At 36.0% G+C, this 20097-nt stretch overlaps 1 protein-coding gene across 3 annotated transcripts; it reads right to left on the bottom strand.

Moving 5' to 3' along the window:
• Positions 1-122: 122 nt before the first annotated feature.
• DCAF16 (DDB1 and CUL4 associated factor 16) lies at positions 123-20083 on the bottom strand. Of its 3 annotated transcripts, XR_013766274.1 has the most exons (4): positions 19928-20083; positions 12542-13336; positions 4814-4926; positions 123-1789 (listed from the first exon to the last, which is right to left on the bottom strand). XR_013766274.1 is itself a non-coding variant. In XM_079154267.1 (2 exons), the coding sequence occupies exon 2, from the start codon at positions 12284-12286 to the stop codon at positions 11636-11638; it is 651 nt and encodes a 216-aa protein (XP_079010393.1). In that variant the 5' UTR covers positions 12287-13336; positions 19928-20081; the 3' UTR covers positions 4936-11635. The 3 variants fall into 3 exon arrangements, 1 of the variants encoding a protein (XP_079010393.1); XR_013766273.1 differs by having other exon boundaries at positions 123-4926; XM_079154267.1 differs by lacking the exons at positions 123-1789; positions 4814-4926 and having other exon boundaries at positions 4936-13336; positions 19928-20081.
• Between the last annotated feature and the right edge of the window lie 14 nt (positions 20084-20097).

Here is a 20097-nt window from a genome sequence, read left to right as displayed (position 1 = left end):
CTGGTGATTGAACCCAGGGCCTTATACTTGCAAGGCAAGCACTCTACCCACTGAGCTATATCCCCAGCCCAGAACAGTGATGCTGTTGTGTGTGCTATCAGACTGCACTCAGAGAAATGCTTTAATGGCTCAATCAAGCCTTGCTAGTTCTCTCCATGCCTTCTTGCTCTGTTATGGTTCTTATCCTCTCCCCTATTCAAGTTCTATCAGCCTTCAAGGCTCAGATCAAATCACAACTCTGAGGTAGCCCAGCCTGACTATTCCAGTCAGAGATGTTCTCTGAGCTCCCGTAGCAGTTAGTTATTTGATGAAACTTTTGGAATATATACATTATTAGTATATTATGATACAGAATAACATTTAAAATACAGCAATATAATTGAATATGCTTCAATGTTTTTAACAAATCTTGATTTATTTAGAGATGCTCTGATTCAGAGGTCTAGTCTTAAGTTCAGTTTATTTCAACACTGACTTTAGTAGTTGTTAAAACTCAAAACTCAAGAAATTTCCCAAGTTTAAGGGAAGGATATCATTAAATATACTTACTAAATCATGTCATCAATTTTGTGATCGATCCACCAATTTAAAGTTGTATCTTTTCTGATTAATCAGTTTTCACAAGCTAATCATAAAAGTTGTATTTCAACAAGTGTTTTTAAGTAGGTAATATATTTATATGGTACAATATTCAAACTTGTTCTTAGTCATAGGGTTCTACCTCCCCTGAGACAACCAATTCTTTCCATACATTAGCATTTAAAGCATGTTTATACTATTTTCTGACTAATTTTTATATTTACTACCATTCTGAATAAGGGAAGACATGGTTTTCCCATACCAATCTCCCTCCACATTCAACAGCCTTATTTGATCAGAATTTAATTAGCAACTGCTTAATATTATAACTATGGTTATAATAATATGGTTCATGGGGCAGAGAGAGCTCACAGTGACTCGTACACTTTGTTACACGACCCCTTCATTTTTTTAAAGAAATATATCACTAACTGTTAGGGATGTACTGGAGTTTGAACTGGCCTCAATATTCAGCACCCAGTCTGCTCTTAGATGTTGCCTAGGCCTTTGGGAGGCTCAATAGCTGAGCGCCTCCTTCACCACATTTCTGGCACTCCTAAAATTATATCCAATCAATAATAATGGTTGCTTTCAGATAAGCATCATATTTAGTCAGAGTAATAAAATCTGCAAAATTAACAAGTATAGTAGTCAAGGTAATGCTAATTGTTAATATATCTCCCCCCAAACACATCAGAAGCTTAACACGTTAGTTTACTTTTCACTCACATTAAAGTCAGAGTATTTGGACTCCCTTTCCTGTTAAATCACAGACTGCGCTCCTTCCATCTTGTGGCTTCACTATTGCCTAAGACTTGTAGTCAGACGCACCCCGTCAGCAAAAGGCAAAAATGAAAGGAAAAGGTATACTCCTAAAATATTGTGGCCTGGAAGTGACACATCAATTGTGCTGTCGTACCATTGTCAAGAACTGATGATAGGTACTATTTAGATGTTAGAAGGTCTAGGAAATAAAATTCCTGCTAGATAGCAATTTCTCATAAAAGGGGAACACATTTTTTGATAGACATTAACTTTGAGATTAATTAATCTCAAATAATTCAGACTTACTTTTGACACATATTCACTTTTAAATAGAGGTAACATTCTAGCCAGGTATAAATGGCACATGCCTATAATTACAGCAACTTGGGAGGCTGAAGCAGGAGGATTGTGAGTTCAAGGCCAGTCTCAGCAAGTCAGTGAGATCCTGTCTCAAAATAAAAATGTAGTCCAGGGTAAAGTGCCTGTGGGTTCCAAACCCAGTATCAAAAATAAATAAATGAATATAACATTTTGAATGTGAAAAAAATCTCACTAAAATGTAAGCTTTATGAAAGCAGGAAATTTTGTTGTTTCCTTGGCACTGTGTAGTTGCTCAATAAATAATTGTTGAATGACTTAACTGAACCAAGGTGCTTCTATCAATTAACCAAGACATTAATATGCATGTACTGCAAAAGTGAAGTGCTGTAAATAAGAAATGCCTGTGAAGATTGTTATATTCTGTATGCAGAAACGAATATTAAGAACTTCCTCGTAGTACAGTAATAGGGAATAAATGGATCAGAATTTTGACTACATGGTAGAAAAAAAAAAGAATATTGACTAAATAATGTCTAAAAACTCTCCCTCAAATGTATAAAGACATTTAAGAGAAAAGGGTATGGGAGGAGGAATGATAGTAGAGTGAAGCAGGCATTATTACCTCATGTGCATGTATGACTGCATGACCGACATCATCCTTCAATATGTATAATCAGAAAAATGAGAGCTCACACTCCCTTTGTGTATGATCGAAATGTATAAATGCATTCTACTGTCATGTACAACTAAATAGAACAAATAAAATTAAAGAAATTTTAAAAATGTGTAAAGACATTTAAATCACAGTACATACAGAATAATAGATTTAATTATTTATAATTCTAATAGTTGTAGAATTGGTATACTAACACTTAAAATTTTAAGCAAAATAAGTGTTAAGAACTATATTTAATTTTTAGTCATTTTATGCCATTTAGAAGATTTTTAGAAAAATCAATTTGGAAATTCTTCTATCTTTTGGGGTTGACTTCAAAATAATGTCAACTTTCCTACCCCAAATTTCATAAAAAGGACAAAACTCCAAAATTTCACATACATGGTAAATCACCCTTAGTTTGGATTAAAAAAAAAAAAAGGACTATAAAGAGTATAAAGAAAAGGACAAAGTACAAGAGAAAACTCAAGATACCTAAAATATTCTGTCCTCAGTAACCAAATATGAAAATGTAACTTGGGAAAAAATCTGATAAACTACATTTCATCAAAATTAAAAACATCTATTTATCAAAATATATCAAGAAAGTGAAAAGGCAAGGCATAGAATGGCAGAAGATACAATACACATATCTGACAACTTGTATAAAGCGTACATGCAGAACTCCCACAAATCAACAAAAAGATAATGTAATTTCTAAGTGGACAAAACCATGAACAAGCACTTTCAAAAGAGGTACATGGATGGCTAACAAGCATATAAAAATGTACTCAACATCACCAATCATGGAAATATAAATTAAAGCCACAATGACATAATATTACACAACTACCAGAATGGGTAAAATGAAAAGGATTGACAATAACAAGGGTTTGTTATTATGTGGAACTGAATGACACTCACTCAGTAAAATGATACAATCACTTTGGAAAGCATCTGGCATCTACCAAAGATAAAAGTACACCTTCCCTTATGACATAGCACTTTGACTCCTGGGTATATACTCAAAGGAATGAGTATATATATCCATGGAAAAACAATATTGTTTATTGCAGCTTTATTTACAACAGCCAAAACTTGGTAAGACCTCAAATGCCAACAAGGATAAATGAATTTATGATTATTCATATAATGGAACTGTCTACAGTAACAGAAAAAGAACTAGTATGCTGATGAAAGAAGTTGAGTGTAAAACCATACATACTGTCTGATCACCTCCACATGAGAAAAAACAAAAAATTGATCTTTACAGTTGATTATTTCTGGGGGAGGAGTGCCTGGGTACTACAAAATCAGATTTTTTTGGTACTATGATTCAAGTATATATACCTTAATGTGATCTTGATATGAATGTATTAAGTTGTGAAAAATCATCAAGTAATATACTTACCATTAGTGTATTTTATGTATATTTTACTGTATGTTCTTTTTACTGTGTGTTATCCCTATTTAGATAAAGAGGAGGTAGATAACTTGCCCTGACAAGGTTCAGTCAATAAATTTGATGGCAGTTCACATATTATTTACCATTAAATTAAAATTTATTCTGAGATTATATAATATAAACAAAGCATAGAAAAAACCCTGAGCCATAATTCATAGGAAAAAACATAAAATATTATACAGGAATACATTATATACCAGCCACTGACTATATCTTGATATAAAAATGGAAGGTGAAAAGCAATATGAAAATTAAAAATATTTTAATCTACAGAGATGAAAACTCAAATGAAAAGGTTGTTAAATTGCTACTAGACTATATGTCATTTCTATAAATAAAAAACCTAGATTGTCTAGACAAGGGATAAAGTTCTTTTAACAAAACAAGTTGTTGAAAAACTTAAAAATACCAACTTTCTGCAGTGCACATCTTATTTAAAGGGAGCAACTACTGCAACTGTGCAGTATGATGCTTGAAGGACCAATATAATAGCTAACAATAAAATTTTACTATATTTTTAATGTCAAAACCCTAAAACCTGGTTACTAAAATAAGAATATTTCAATCTATTCTTTTGTTATCTTTTAATTTTTTACAGACTGCATTTTGATTCACTGTACACAAATAGGGTGCATTATTTTGTTTTTATGGTTGTACATGATATAGATTCATACCATTTGTGTAATCATACATGTACACAGGGTAATGTGATTCTCATCCAAATTGTGTTATTTGGTATAATTTTAATTTCCTTCTTTTGTCATTAACCTAGTTTCCCTAGGTTTTTTTTTTTTTGTTTTTTGTTTTTTGTTTTTGGCAGTACTGGGGATCGAACTCAGGGCCTTATGCTTTCGAGGCAAGCACTCTACCAGCTGAGCTATCTCCCCAGCCCTTCCCTAGGTATTTATCTCCCTTTTCCCTTATGTCCCCCAAATCTATCTTACTCCTTTCTGCATTTTCCATTTATTCAAATACTTTGTGCCAAGTTTTCCTAGATACCTACTTCCTGGAATTCCCATCCTACTTACTTGACACAGTAGTCATCCTGAGACTTTCCTTCATTGCTCTCCTTTGAGATTTTGTTTTCAGGATCCCATGCCTTCTCACATTTGTATGGTGAAGCACATCCTCCGATGTCCTCCTAAGAGAAGGTATATGGAGAGAGAAAAATTTGAGACCATACAAGTCTAAAGATATCTTTATTGTACCACCACATTTGACTGGACTGCATGGGTACAGAAATCGATTGGAAATCATTTCCCCTTTTAAGTTTAAAAAGGTTTGCTTTCATAATCTCCCAGCATCTGGTGTGATCTACTAAGGAATCTAAATGTTATTCTGGAAACATTCTTTTTCTGTAATCTGTTTTTTTCCCCCACTTGGATCTTCCTTAACCCTGGCATCATGAAATATTATAATGTGCTTCTATGTCTTTTAACTCACTAGACTGGGCACTTGGTGGAATCCTTTTACTTTACGATACTAATGTCCTATCTTTTCAGGAAAAGTTAATTTTTTAAATCTCTTTACAAAATATTTTATTTTGGAATTCTAATCAGATATTGTATCTTATTCTAATCTTCTGATTTGTTTTTTTATTGCCTACTTTTCATCTCTACTTTTTTACTTTGGGAAATTTCTTCAATGCATCTACTGAATGCTTAATTTTGATTCTCCCACTTTTCTAATGGCTCTTATTTTCTGATTATTCATTTTTATATCATCTTCTTATTTCATGGATGCAATGTTTTATGTTTCTTAGAGAAGTTTTATTATCTTTCATGTTGCAGGTTTCCTCAAATGTCTAGTGATTCTTGGCCACCAGTGTATAGTTATAGTTGTGTATGAATGAGCAAGGCTTGTAGACTCTGAGTATCATGATAACAAATAGTCAAGTGTCAAGCTAGTTTTTTCTTTCTTCACTGTTCACATTTTTGAGTGGGGTGGGTAGGGCTAGATGTAAGCCCCATTGCTAGATTTGATAGCAGGGTGGAGAAAGTGGACTGGCTCTTACAATGTTCACAATATTGACAATTGTCCCGTCTTCAATCCAGCACATAAATATCATCACTCTCTTCCCCTAGTGCCTAGTTCTGTTTGGCTCAATTTATCCAGAAAATAGTTCTTCAATGTTTTGTGAATGAATTAGTTGTCTGGCTACAATGGGAGGGCAAAAATTAACTTTCAAATAATTTCTTTGTTTTCAACTTTGTTTCTCATCCCCGCCCTTCAGGGTACCTCGTGCCTTCAAACCCTCGAGCCTTTTGGGGTTCTGGAAGGCAAAGATAGGTATTCCAAATTTGTGGACTTTCTCTGCAATGAAGAATAGCTTCCAGAACTGTGCTACCTATCAAGTATTAAAAAACAAAACATAGAGGCATACACTTAATTTTTCCCTTCAGGTAAAGGAGTGAGAAACTGCTTAAAACATACAAACAAGAAGCAACGAACTCAAACTTCCTACCATTGAGATAGCATTTTGAAAACTGCTGTCTGGAAATGATATAATGGTTATGTTTTAGCTAAATATAAAAGAATTTCCTATTTAAAAAAAATCTCTTATCTGCAATTAGGGCTACTCCTTCACCACTTAACAAATTTTAACCTGGGGTCTACTATATGGGAGTCTCCCTAATCCCTAATCAAGTATTTAGAGGTGAGAAAACAATGTATAATGAACAAAATCAGATTGTTGTTGCCTAGGAACAACTATATGACACCAACTCAAGCTTAATCAATGTTGTTTTGCTTTGGGAAATTTCTTCAACATATATACTGAATACTTAGTTTTGGTTCTCCTGCTTTTCTAATGGCTCTTGTTTTCTGATCATTCACTTTTTAGAGCATCTTGTTCTTATTTCATGGATGCCATATGTTTTGTTTCTGAGAATAAGCTTCTTTTTAGACATTTATAAAGTCAGATAAAATCGGAAATGCAGTTAAATTTAACTTTAGATAAACAACTTCTTTCTGGTATGTCTTATATGGCAGTTTACCTGAAACTCAAAATTTATTTGGGTGTCCTGTATTTTTTTTTTTTTTTTCCTTCTTTTTGGGTGCTGGACCTACGATTTTTGTTTGCTAAAGTTAACAATTCAAGATTTAAAGAAATATATCCTAAGAAGAATGTGACCAACAAAGGAAAGCTGGGTTCAAAGAAGGAAACTAGGCTCTGATTCAAACCACTCAGGTCTTTGGGAAAGTCTACTTCACTATTAGGTAGAGAACCGGGGTCCAACACTATGTAACACACTTTTATTAATAAAGTCCCCATGGAATGAACTTATTGGCTGAGGCCAACAATAATCCAAGCCTTTGATTAATAGACATTACGGTTCTCCAAGTAGTGGCTGGTCCCTCCGTTGTGTCACCAGAGCTCTACCACTCAAGCCCTTTGATTATTCAGGATGGAATCGTAAAGCCAATCTATAAGTCTTCATTGAAGAAAAATTGCTATGCCCTTGAATAGTTTGTTTGGATACTCCTCAAAGTTACTAAGTAGACCGTTGCTTTTTTGAAAAACATTTTTTTAGTTGTAGATGGACACAATACCTTTATTTATTTATGTGCTGTTGAGGATGGAACCCTAGCCTCACACGTGAGGCAAATGCTCTAGCACTGAGCTACAATCCCAGCCCTAGACCATTGCTTTAGTACATTGTATAACACTGGTTAATATATTGGAATGTCAGGTCCCACAGCTGATACCATAGACAGGAGAATAATAATAGGTATGGGCTTAGCAGATAGTCAAAGTAATGGTTTCTGTTGCAATCTCATTTGATATCGTACCAGCCTGGTTTCTCTGTATATTCAGAACTGTTTTTATCTTGTTAGGTCAATCAGGATCCTGAGTCTTTTTCTGGAAGATTACTGGTTTAGGTAGGGTCAAACTTCCCAAAATGATCCCAGGAATTTTCATATCATGTCTTCCCAAATAAGCTGCCCAAATTCTGGTCAGCTTTCTCTTTTATGAACCAACCCTAAATTGTTGCTAACATTTTAAACTGATTCCACACTTGTTTAGAAGCAACACTAACTGTTGTCTTCCCAATTTTTTAAAATCAGACATTTATTTCCTACATCTTATTGAGAAGAGCTAGCTGGTCAGATCTGTAAGCTCATAGGAAATGGGTGGCTGGCAAATGTTAGTTATCTTTGTCCTGTCCCTTATCTTGCTCCTGAGTAGATAATCTCCTTGCTGCAGTCAACTGAAAGACTTCAGCAAACTACTTAAAATTATCAGACTTGACTATGTAGCCATTAATAACTTTAAAATTGGATACAAGCATTTTCTTTTTGGCAATAGCAAGATGACACACAAAAAAATACCTGGTAGTTGGTGCCTGCTCATGTAGCTCCTAGTTTCCCCAAGTCTGATACTGCTTCTTGGTGGAACACTATGCCATAAGCATACACAAAGTCATTCCATGAGGTCTGAGTTTATCCAGACTTTTCCATATACCCTAGCCACCTGAGAAAAATGCTTCTAGCCCTATCTTTGTGTGCCTTTGCCTTGTGTACTTGGTGTAAAGAGCTTAAATCTGCATTTTATTGCTTCTCTTGCCTATCCCTCGTGGAGTTGATTTGTTGGAATGTTCCCTGCACAAGAAATCTCCATAACACCTGGATGGCTGTGCCATTCAATTCCTTCACGTGACCATCCAAACACAAGTCATTTTCAAATATTTCAAGGGTTCAATTATGGATTAGGGCTTAGGCTTCTTTAATGGGACTCCAGAGAAATGACTTGGAGTAACGTATGTTGGTTCGTATATTTAAAACCAATTGTTTTGTTTTTGTAGTACTTGGCATTAAACCCAGGAACACCCTTATACCCCTAGCCTGTTTTGTTTTGTTGCCTTTGAGACAGGATGTCATTCAGTTGCCCAGGTGGGCCTTAAACTTGTGACCCTCTTGAGTAGCTGGGATTACAGATATGTGCCATCACATCTGGTTAATACTATTTCTTATGTGTAGTATTATTATGTAATTTTGCATTTCCAGCGTCTGGGCCATAGTAGGTACACCTTCATACTATTGGATCAGTCACTAAATTTCTCATAGATATTTAAAAATGAATGGAATGCTCTAAAAGACATTTCATTCTATAACAATGGAACAAAAAGTAGAAAGCTAGTTATCAAACATATAAGGCAATTTATGCATCGGTAAGAAAATAAACCAAGTGACTTCTAAGATCCTTAGCTATTTTAACAATCTAATATCCAAACAATATTCCTAAGAGAAAAATGTTTAGATGGATAGGTGTGGGCATGACAGGATCTCCATGAGGAAAATCCCCTGGAGAGGACCTACCAATTTGTCGGCCTCCTGCCATGCATGAATTATTTTTCCTTTTCTTAGGAAGCAGATGGGACTAAAAGACTAAGTTCAAGGTATCTGGATTACTTCAACAAAAAGGCTGCCTCTGCACTGAGAAAACACCTTTAAATAACTTATTAACATCCACTGGTTTAGAAATCCTGTTTCCTCACTTCTTTGATAACTCTATTTCTATAAAGATTTGTCTGTCTTTATCCTAATTATGGTGACTACATTTAACCAGGGCCCACACAGGGAGAATGTAAAAGTGGTACATTCATCTCCAACCCCAAATCTCTGGCACACAAAAGAAAGCAAAGACTTAAGGCTTATTCAGGTACTTATTATTTTGTACAAACTGGGATTACTTAAAATTAAGAGACAAATGGGTTCCATTTTGGGTCTAGGTTGAATGTTTTCTTCTTCAAATGTGTTTTTTCTCTAAAGACGCCAAGACACCTCTTGTCAGATACTACGGAGATATATATAAGTCTGTCTACTAACTCCATTCAATACTTATTTAATGTTGAATATGCCTTATGCAAAGCAGGATCTATTTCATTTGTTGATGATAAGGATAAATGACCATACTCTGTTCCGCATGTACAAAGCTGTTGTTTTATTCAGCTGCCAAACTGGAGAAAGGCTTCCTTTTGGAGTGAATAGCAAAACTGCATTCATAAGCAAGGCACTTTTACACACACACACACACACACACACACACACACACACACACACACAGGAACATGTTATGGATACATAAACAAATATTTTAATTTTCAGACCTCTTTCCTACCTCCTCCCACCTTTACCCCTAAAAAAAAGGTTTTGTAACATTTAAAAAATCAATTTCACAGAACATCTACAAAGGAACAGTTTATGATACATTCAGTTATACTAACAGTATGATATTGTTCCAGGTCAATAATTTCCATGAACAAATTTTTTTTTCCTACTTACTATAATACCTTTCTTTTTTCCCTTAAGACAGGACAACTAAAACTCAGTGGAAATAATTATTAGGTTATATACATTCCTCACTCTCATCTCATGTTGTATATTTACAGAATTTGGGATTGCATCACTGCTTCTTTTGATTCAATCTTGTAACAGCAATTACGGAGAACAAGAAAAAGCAAAACTAAAATAAAGAGGATATATGATACATTTTTAACAATCTGTTTTATGATTCCCTTTAGATGCCCAGTTATCCAGAATGACACACAAATTTCACTTTTTATTGTAGGATATGTCAAAAACTTAAGTCTCATGCACTTTATTTTATGTTGATTTCTATGTTTTGGCTCATTTAAATAAACATAGCAGACTCATTTACAAAGGCATATATTCTTCCTTATTCAGCCAGAAGTAAAGTTAATCTACTTAAAAAAAATGCTGCTAAAACTCTTAATTTCAGATGTGTTAGGCTGATTCATGAATAGCAGAAGGATTTTTGAAATGTTTGTAATAGATGTGAAAGTACATAAATTTCTGCTCCAGGAAAAGCAATACAGTTGAAATATTTTTATCCTTTAGCAGTTAATAGTGAAAGTATATTCTCTCTTAATCCTTTTCATCTTTTTGAATGTATTTTACTTGCTCATGACAAAGCCTGAGTGCTAAGATCAGGAAACACATTCCTTATAGAACAAGAGTCTGTTTAAACTCAAGAGATGATCTTATGGGCCAATTTAGCCAGAGACAGCCTGGTAGAAGCCCATGATACACAATGTTCAAGTCGTAATTGCAGATACCTTCATAGGTTTAGAGTATTATAGGCTAGTTTTGAAATTGCATTTCCTGTAAGAAACAGGAACACCAAAAAGGTGTCACATGTAGGTATATCTATAAAAGGTGAGAGAGAAATCCACATTCCTATCATTTTCATTTGTGTAATTACTCACTTTACTATAACTACTGCTCTAGAAATGAATGTCCAGAAGACCATACTCAGATTTTAGTGGGGGTAGCTAATTTCTTGTTTTCTGATGGTTGAGTCCTGCCAGTCTCTTCTGTTGATTCAGTAACAAAAGGGTGATAGAAAACGTAAACCACCATTAATTCAGTAACAAGAGTGATGGTATACTTTTTCCTTTCCATTAATAACCAGATATCTATGGGCTGGAGTTGTGGCTCAGTGGTAGAGCACTTGCCTGGCATGTGCTAAGTACTGGGTTTGATTCTCAGCACCACATAAAAATAAATAAAACAAAGGCCCAACGACAATTAAAATAATAAAAAAAAAAACTAGATATCTAGTTAAAGTACATTCAGGCAGGCAGAACAAAATGGAGTAGGGTAATATTGATTATGAAGACTATTCAACTTAGCTTTTTATATATTTTTTCTTTTGACTAATTCTTCATTGAAGTTCTCACATAGGGTGTCAGAGGGCATACTTACAACACACATTTTGTATATCTGAATTACAGGACCCTTGGTACATTAGCTTGTCAGGACATGGCCTAGTTTGGACCCCCCACCTTAATTAGTAACATCAGAGAAATCAGGGTGAATAGTGATCTTTATAACGAAGCAGTAAGGAGTCTGTTAACTGCCTTTTGGAAGTCAGTGTAAGAATAAGTAGTGTTGATGGATTCGGTACGGGTGGTTTCCTTAACTGTTTTAGTTAGCCAGCCACAACAACAACCAGAAACACATGAATTAGGAATCTGTTTTAAGTATTCAGGTATGGGAGTAGCTCTGCTCAAAGTTCGGCTTAACTGTTTGGTGGCAAACTGCAGTGCTCCATTTAAAGAGGCATGATCTCTAGAAAGCCGGCTAAAACTTGTAAGGGGCTTTTGAAAAGGTGGGACTCCACAAGAGGCTAAAGGGGGCCATTCAGGAATTGGTTCCAGTTTGGGGACACAATGGGAACAATGGGAGAGCCTGAGACCTACCTCTCGAAGTATATGAACTGGTGTGCTTGGATCCAAGAGTTTAGCATGATATAACCAGGAATTAGGATCTAAAGGTTTCCAAGTTGTAGAATATTTTAAAAGGCACTTAACCTGCCAGGCAAGACTCTCGAGAGGTGTTAGGTTGGGCACCTTGGGGTCCTCTTCTTCTGAGGAATCCCACTCTTCTCCAGAACTCTCATTTAGGTAACTAATGTTTTCTTCTTCTTCACTTTCTGATTCTGACAAGGGGTCAGGAGAGGGATTTCTGGGACTCATTGGAAAAAAGTAAAAGGAACCAGAAAAATGTTAACAATCTAAGTCAGCACAATACTGACTAACACTGGCAAACAGAAGCAAGAAATGAAAAATATTTCCACCAAGATTAATTTTTCAGTCCATTATACACACAAAGTATGCCTCTGGCCCACATCACTGTGCAATTCTTCAAGATTATGTTGTATATTCTTCATTTACAAGGAGACACCTTAGTCCTCAGGACCAGTTCAGTTTGTAAAATTGTTAGTCACTTACCAGTGGCACAGGTCAGAGTGTCTCCTTCAAATCCTGACAACCCAAGAAGAGAAGGGTCCTCACCTAAGCATGCTGACTTTCTTGGCGTAGTTTCAACAGGTAGTGATAATCTCAAGAGACACTTTGTTCACTGTTTTGTTGGCAGTGATATTTTACCTATTTGGTAATAAAAAGAAGCTCAGCAGTTATCTTGGTTGTTCGTTGGTATGGCAACTTATGTAGAGTGGGTACGATGGGATGAGTTGTTGAGGACATCTGGTAGGGATCCAAAGTTTTCCACAGGTGAGGGAAAATGACCTTGGAAACTCGTGACTTAGTGGTTGGACTATCTGGAAAAGTAGCCTTAACCTGTGAATGAGAAAACTAGAGACATGATATTAAAGCCTGAAGGCACGAGGTAACATTACTGCCCATCTAACGTTACAGATATCCAAGAAAATGGATGCTAAGCAAGAAACCATGTTGATTTTCTCCTTTCTACCTTGTAGGCTTAGGCAGATTTTCCTATTGGGACTACTCTTATAATCACAAAATTAGGAAAGTGCTTGGGGACATTTTAATACTTTGTTGGTACACAACTGGTCCAGTTTGTTTTTAAGGATGCAGTTCTCACATAGAAAATTATTTCTGTAAAAGCAGATTCCTTATGCCCCAAAGTCCAAATTGATAGTTTATCTCTTTACCTTTAGATGTGCTTGTTAGAATTAGTTTTAGAGTGCCTGTCCTGGTGATAGAGCTGCTCGATGTTGGAATTCTTGCTGTGATCTCAGAGACTGAGTCATACGAACAATCTTTCTGTTGCAGGAAAAGAAAAACAGCATGAAAATTGACCAGTTCCTTTTATGAGAATAAACAACTTCAAATCTAGACACATATGAAATATAAAGGGCACAGGCTCAATGCATTTGCAAAAACTCATTACTTAACATAATCTAACAGTACATTAAGGAAAGAAAAAGAATGTTTATGCAAGTAGAGCTTTTCCAGGAAAGATTTAGGTTTCCAAAAAATAAAGGGAAAAAAGATTTGGTAAGGTTTATTTGCCAAAAACTTTAAAGCAAATATGATCCCAAATGAGATACGATATATTTCTTTTAAAGTGAAATTAGGTAAGAATATGACTATAATGAATGATACTGTCTGACATGGTACTGAAAATGTTAGTCAATGTTATAAATAAATGACAGTTGCAGGAATTGGAAAAAAAGGATAAAACTATTAATTTACACTCAATTTCAATACCAGCAACACTGACTAGAAAATGTATTATGTAGTACATTTCACAGTAGGAAAAACAAAAATGTCCCCAAATTTATAAAAGATATAAGAACTAGTTAATAATATACAAGACCTAGCAAGACACAGAAACATCGTATGCTCTTGGATAGATGAAATGAATGAATGCTACAAAGATACCTACTTTCTTTAATTTATACAACTTTAAACAAAATTTTAAGGAACTCTATAAATGAATGTCAATGTTTATATGGAAAGAATAAAATTCCACACATTGCCAAATCAATTATTTAAAGAGAAAAGGGTGTTCTTTTTTTTTTTTAATTAGTTCTTTTTAGTTATATATAACATTTGGATTCGTTTGCCCTAACTACTAAAGCACGGAATATAATTTGCTCTAATTTGGTCCCCATTTATCCTCATCCCTCCCTGATCCCTTTTTTCAACACTATAGAACTTTCTGCTAGTAAAGGGTGTTCTTAATCTTCAAACTATTATAAAAACCCGAGAAATTAAAATAGGATGAAATCAACATAAGATCAGACAGTCCAATAAAACAGAACAGAGCTCTGAAACAGAGTGACACATAATTTGGGAATACTGTATGAAAAATGGGTGGCACATAAATTCAAGGGGTTAATGGAAGGATTTTCCCACATTTATTGGACCACTGACTCATATGAAGAAAAATAACACTGTATACCTATATAATGCCAAGTACTTAGGAGGATAAAGACCTAAGTGAGGATGGTAAAACAATACAGTTAATCAAATATAATGGAGGAGAATATTTTTGTGACTGAAGGCTAGTGTTATGGTTGTATCTGGAAAGTCTACCAAAGCTTATGTTGAAGGCTTGGTTGCTTGTGTAGCAATGCTCAGAGGTGGCCTTCTTGACTGGATCATTAGGGCTCTGATCTCATCGGTGTATTCATCCATTAGTAACTGAATGGACTCCTGGGAGAGGATGAAAACTGCAGGCAGGTGGGACAGGGCTGAAGTAGTTCAATGGGCCATGCCATGGAGACTATATCTTGTTTCTGGCCCTTTCTCTCTGTCCCTCTCTGCTTCCTGATTGCCATGAATTGAGGAGCTTCCTTCTGCTATATCCTTCTGTCATAATATTCTGCCTCACCTTAGGCCCAAAGAAAGGGTGCCAGCCGACTACAGACTGAAACCATAAGCTTCCCCTCCCACCAAAAAAAAAAAAAAAACCCAAAAAACAAAAAAACAACTTTCCTTTTTTAAGTTGCTGTCAGGTATTTTGGCCATGGTGACATAAAGCTAACATAGTCATGGAAAACAAAAACAAAAAAATATAGAGCACAGAATCAAAAAATGATTAATTCAATCACATCAGAATCAGTAATGTCTGGAGTGAACTAAAGATATCAAAGACATTAACTACAACTTTAATTTTTTTAAAAGGCAGCAATTTCATGGGCTGGGCTATAGCTCAGAGCTCAGTGGTAGAGTGCTTGTCTAGCATACATGAGGTCCTGGGTCTGATTTCTAGTACTGCAAAGAAAGAAAAGGGGGATGGGGAACAGTAGCAAATTCAATTTAAAAAATGGGTAAAAGGCAAGAATATCCAATTAACAGAAGAGAAAATCCAGATGGATTAACCATATGATAACATTATGCTATCAGTTGGTGAAAATTAGAAGGCTAGATAATGCCAAGTGTTAGAATGTTCCCTATAGAAACTGGCACTGCTGGTGGGATTGTATACTGGGGTAACCATTCTGAAAAGCAATCTGGCAGTAATACTTAGCCAAATTAATTGTACATCTCATGATCCAGTAACTCTACTTCTGGGTACATAGCAAAGAAATTCTCCATAAGACCAACAAATATTATGATATAGTCTGAAGTTTTATCAATGATAAGGAATTAAGTGTATTAAGTTTTCGTCACTAGAGAGGATATGTAAAATGTGGTAGAAGCACATTAGAAATATATATAACTAGAAGTACATGTAGTAACGTACATAGACTTTAAGGTATAGTCCTAAGTGAAAGAAAATCCAAAAACATTATCAAGATCTCATTTATATCAATCTGAAGGGGTAGTATCTAAGATAAACGTCAGTATCTCCAGTTTCAGATACACTGAGTTGTGCTAACATGGTCATATGGTGTGGCTTCAGGTCATAATTTTCTTTTTATATATTTCAGTTCTAAGCACCGTGTCTAGCATTTATTAAGGGCCCAATAAATGTGTTTGAAAGAATTAATGAAAGTCAGGAAAGTGGTGCACTTCTGTAATTCCAACAACCCAGAAGGCTAAAGCAGGAGGATCCCAAGTTTGCGGACAGTCACAAAATCCTCAGCAATTCAGTGAGATCCTGTCTCAAAAAAATTAAAATAAAATCAATGACAGAATGATTAGGGTATAAAGTAAATAACCACAGAAGTATGTTGTTTTATTCCTGAGAAAGAAAAATCTCCAAATTATATTTTGGTGATCTAGTAATATGGTATACAAGAGACAAATGAAACAATTCTAAGAAGCAGGATCAACAAAGATGATGATATTATAGCAAAAAAAGGCAACTCCTTATAACTGTAAGAAACGTGTAAGTAAACACTTTTTTTTTTTAGTACTGGGAATTAATCCCAGGTATGTTTTACCACCAAATCACATCCCCAGCCCATTTTATTTTTCATTGAGACAGGGTCTCATCAAGTTGCTTAGGGCCTTGCTAAGTTGCTGAGGATGGCTTTGAACATGTGATCCTCTTGTCTCAGCTTCCTGAGTCACTGGGTATAAATCCTTTAAAATCTATATATTACCTAGTTCAATCTGAAAATAATATTCAAATCTGTCACATACTGCTGTCTTTATTTTATTGAGATGAGAAGGTACTGGCTTTTAATTATTCTATGTTCTTATATTGTTATTATTTTCATTCCAACCAGATTGCATCTATAAAATTATTATTTGGATATACTTCAGTTGTTAGTTAAAGCATTCTTAAAAAAGGGTTACTCCACTTTTGAAATCAGCAAAAAGAAAAAGTCTACGTAAAGGCATACATAAATTCTAGACCTAACAGTGAGCCCATCACTGTTATCCTTAACAGTCCATGTACAAAATTTTTCCATATTGTTTACGCTATGCCATCATACATTAGACGTATGGAACTTGCTTCTGACTTTTACTGGGTTCATGCTGAGAGTTTGCCTCGAGTTTTAGAGACTTTGGACTTTTGGGAAATGGTGGAACTGTTAAGACTATGGAACCATTAAGACTCTTAAAAACAGACTAAACACATTTTGCATTGCGAGCGCAGGAGTTTTGGGGGGGCCAGGCACAGAATGTTATGGTTGATTCGAAGTGTCCCCCCAAAAGCTCATGTAAGACAACACAAGAAAATTTAGAGATGAAATGATTGGGTTATAAGAGCCTTAACATTATCAGTGTGTTAACCCACTCATATAGATTAACTGGGCAGTAATTGTTGGAAGGTAGGAAGAGTGTGGCTGGAGGAAGAGGTTCACTAGGGGCATGACTTTGGGATTTATAATTTTGTTGTCAGTGAGCTGAGATCTGTGCTGCCTGATCATTATTTCCTAAGCTGCTTTCCTTTGTCATACCATTCTGCCTTGATGCTCTGCTTCACCTTGGGCCAAGATTTTGAAGTCAACTGTCTTATCAGCTGAGACCTCTGAAAACTGTTGAGTGCAAAATACACTTTTCCTCCTCTAAAACTGTTTGTTATTTTTTAGCCAAATTAAGTTTACCAAGGACAGGAAGAAATTCCCATAGTTATTATTTGTTCTTTTCCACAGCACTAAAAGCAAGTCAAGAACCATGTAAACTTTAGAGCAGTGAGACTATGATGTTTAAATTTAATCTAGCATCTTTAAAAGAAAATTTCAGATTATGATGTTAAAAAAATACTTAATAAAACATGGCATTAATCATTAAACAAAAAAAAGAAAATAAAGAAAATAAAAAGAAAAGAAGAAAGAAAGAAAGAAAGAAAGAAAGAAAGAAAGAAAGAAAGAAAGAAAGAAAGAAAGAAAGAGAGAGAGAGAGAGAGAGAGAGAAAGAAAATATAGTTAGGCTGACCTCTGGTGGCCAGATGTCTAATCCAGTAACTAACGAATGTTACGAAGTCTCTCACTGGTGGTGAGATAGTCAAGTAAAATGTAGTAAAGAAATAATACAATTAGAAACTTTACAAAATAAGAGGTAGCAAGGACCCAAACATAAAGAGAGGGGAACAATTAAAGACATTGAAATAAGTAAAATGTCGCCAGATATTAGTTTGTCCTAATTTTTAGTTTACCAGTTAACATTACGTTAAAAACATGGTACATGCAGTTCTCAAAGTATATAAGAGTTCTGTACTGTCCAATACCGTAACCAGTAGCCCTGTGGACCACTAGCCTCATGGACCTAGTAAGCGCCTGAAATGTGGTTACCATAAAATAACACCCAATTTCAAAGATTTAGAAAAAAGTAAATGAGTTCAATCATTTCTACTGATTACATGTTGAAATAAAATTGAATATATCTGGTTAAAAAAATTAATGCCTTTTCTAGATTTCTCTTTAACCACAGCTTTCCAGGTATTCTGCCTTTTAGTTTTACTGAGATTATAAATGCTATTCTTATATTCTGTGTATTCTTAGGCCTCTATGCTTTCACTCTGATTAATTTGAACACCTCTCTTTCCTTTCCTAATATTAGCCATCATGTTAATATCAAAACTACAGGCAACTCACTTAACTGGCATTTGGATACCTCAAAGTTTCAGGAATTAGGGACATGAATAATTCTTTGGCAGTTTGTCTGCCCTTGGTTTCATCATCTTAAAGGGAGACTGAAATTACCTTACAAGGTTTTTTGTAAGGATTTAATGGTCTTTGGCACATGATAAGAGCGAATAAAATACGTTACTATTAATATTATCAGTATGAATAAACTTCAAAATTAATATTGATTGAAAAAAGCCTGTAGCACTTATGATTATTCAAACAACAGTTAAAATATCCAAATCCTACAGTCTTTTCATTCAGTGATATTTACTCATATGGTTACTGTATAAAAATTTGTGTGATCAAAGTTAACAGTAAATTAAAAAACATCTGTTATTTCTGGCCAGCTGATTCTAAAGCTGTACAGGCAACTTTGTAATGTTCTATTTCTTCATCTGGCACTGGGTACTGAGGTGTAGGAGAGAAATGTTTCTTTCCATCCTCCTAGGTTCTTTGGTTGGGTTAGGAATTGGTAAAAGACACTAACAGAAAAAAAAAAAAAAAAAAAAAAAAAAAAGCACATTTAATAATGTATAAAAGCACAGAAGACTAACAAAACATTGAGACTAGAAGGGTCAGATGACTGAAGCATCCTGAACTACAGAAAGGAATAGGGGCTGAGGGTATCTGGGGAAGAAGGTGGTGCCATAAGCTATGGAAGGATGGGGAGAGTCATGTACAGGGAATAATGTGCAGGGAGTAAAGGCTGTCATGTCATGCAGATAGTTTTCCAGTAATAAAAACTGTCCGGGGTAGCCCTCTTCCTCACACAGATACTTTACCGAAGTCGTAGTAAAGGATGATTTACTTTTTAGTCTTTATATGTGTATGCTTTACAAAAAGTCAGCTTTAAGAACGAATCCTGGGTTTGCAGGGTCTCGGAATAAGCAACCAGCAATACGCCCAGTAAGTACTTCGTAGTGGCATCTTCTGGAGAGGTGTGCTTGCGCCCCAACAAGGGTACTCGTTTTTTATTTGAGATTAAAGGATTAAAGACATCCTTCTCTTAACCACGACCCTGAAGACCTTTCCCTTACTACACGGTCCTCCTGCAGGTCGGTGAAGGATGCCCGGGAAGCCGGCGCGCCCAGAACCGGCGGCAGCGCGTCTACACCGGGCTGGCTGCTCCTCGCAGGGCCCCGCCTCCATCCCCAGCGGCACCTGCCAGGCGCCCTAGGCCGGCCAGGACCAAGGGCTGGACAAGGGCCGCAGTGCGTCCGTATCAGGGGAACTCGGGACGCCTCGCTCCTCGGAGCGTGCGGGTCGCAGCCCGGGCTTCGCTAAGGCCAGGTCCCTCCTCCGCCTCTCCACACTCAACCCTCCTGGGGTGCTCACCCCGCCGGAGCGGAGACGGTTCCCTCGGCTGACTCCCTGTTCTCACCGTGGCGGATCCTTTCGGCTTTTTCGCCTCACGCCCAGACGCGAGTCCGCTAACGCCTAGCGCCACCAGCCCCGTCCCGAACGTCGCCTGGGTGCCCCGCTTGATCTCCCTGACGGCACCACTTCCGGTCGAGCCAACGCCTCCTTAAAAACGCCACTTCCTACCGGGAA

Source organism: Sciurus vulgaris (genome assembly GCF_902686455.1).
Source record: "Sciurus vulgaris genome assembly, chromosome: 9".
NCBI classification, from domain to species: domain Eukaryota; kingdom Metazoa; phylum Chordata; class Mammalia; order Rodentia; family Sciuridae; genus Sciurus; species Sciurus vulgaris.
This window is presented reverse-complemented; position numbering and strand designations above follow the sequence as displayed.

Excerpts from the sequence above, each read along its gene's own strand:
- DCAF16 (XM_079154267.1), bottom strand. The coding sequence starts at position 12,286 with ATGAGTCCCAGAAATCCCTCTCCTGACCCCTTGTCAGAATCAGAAAGT.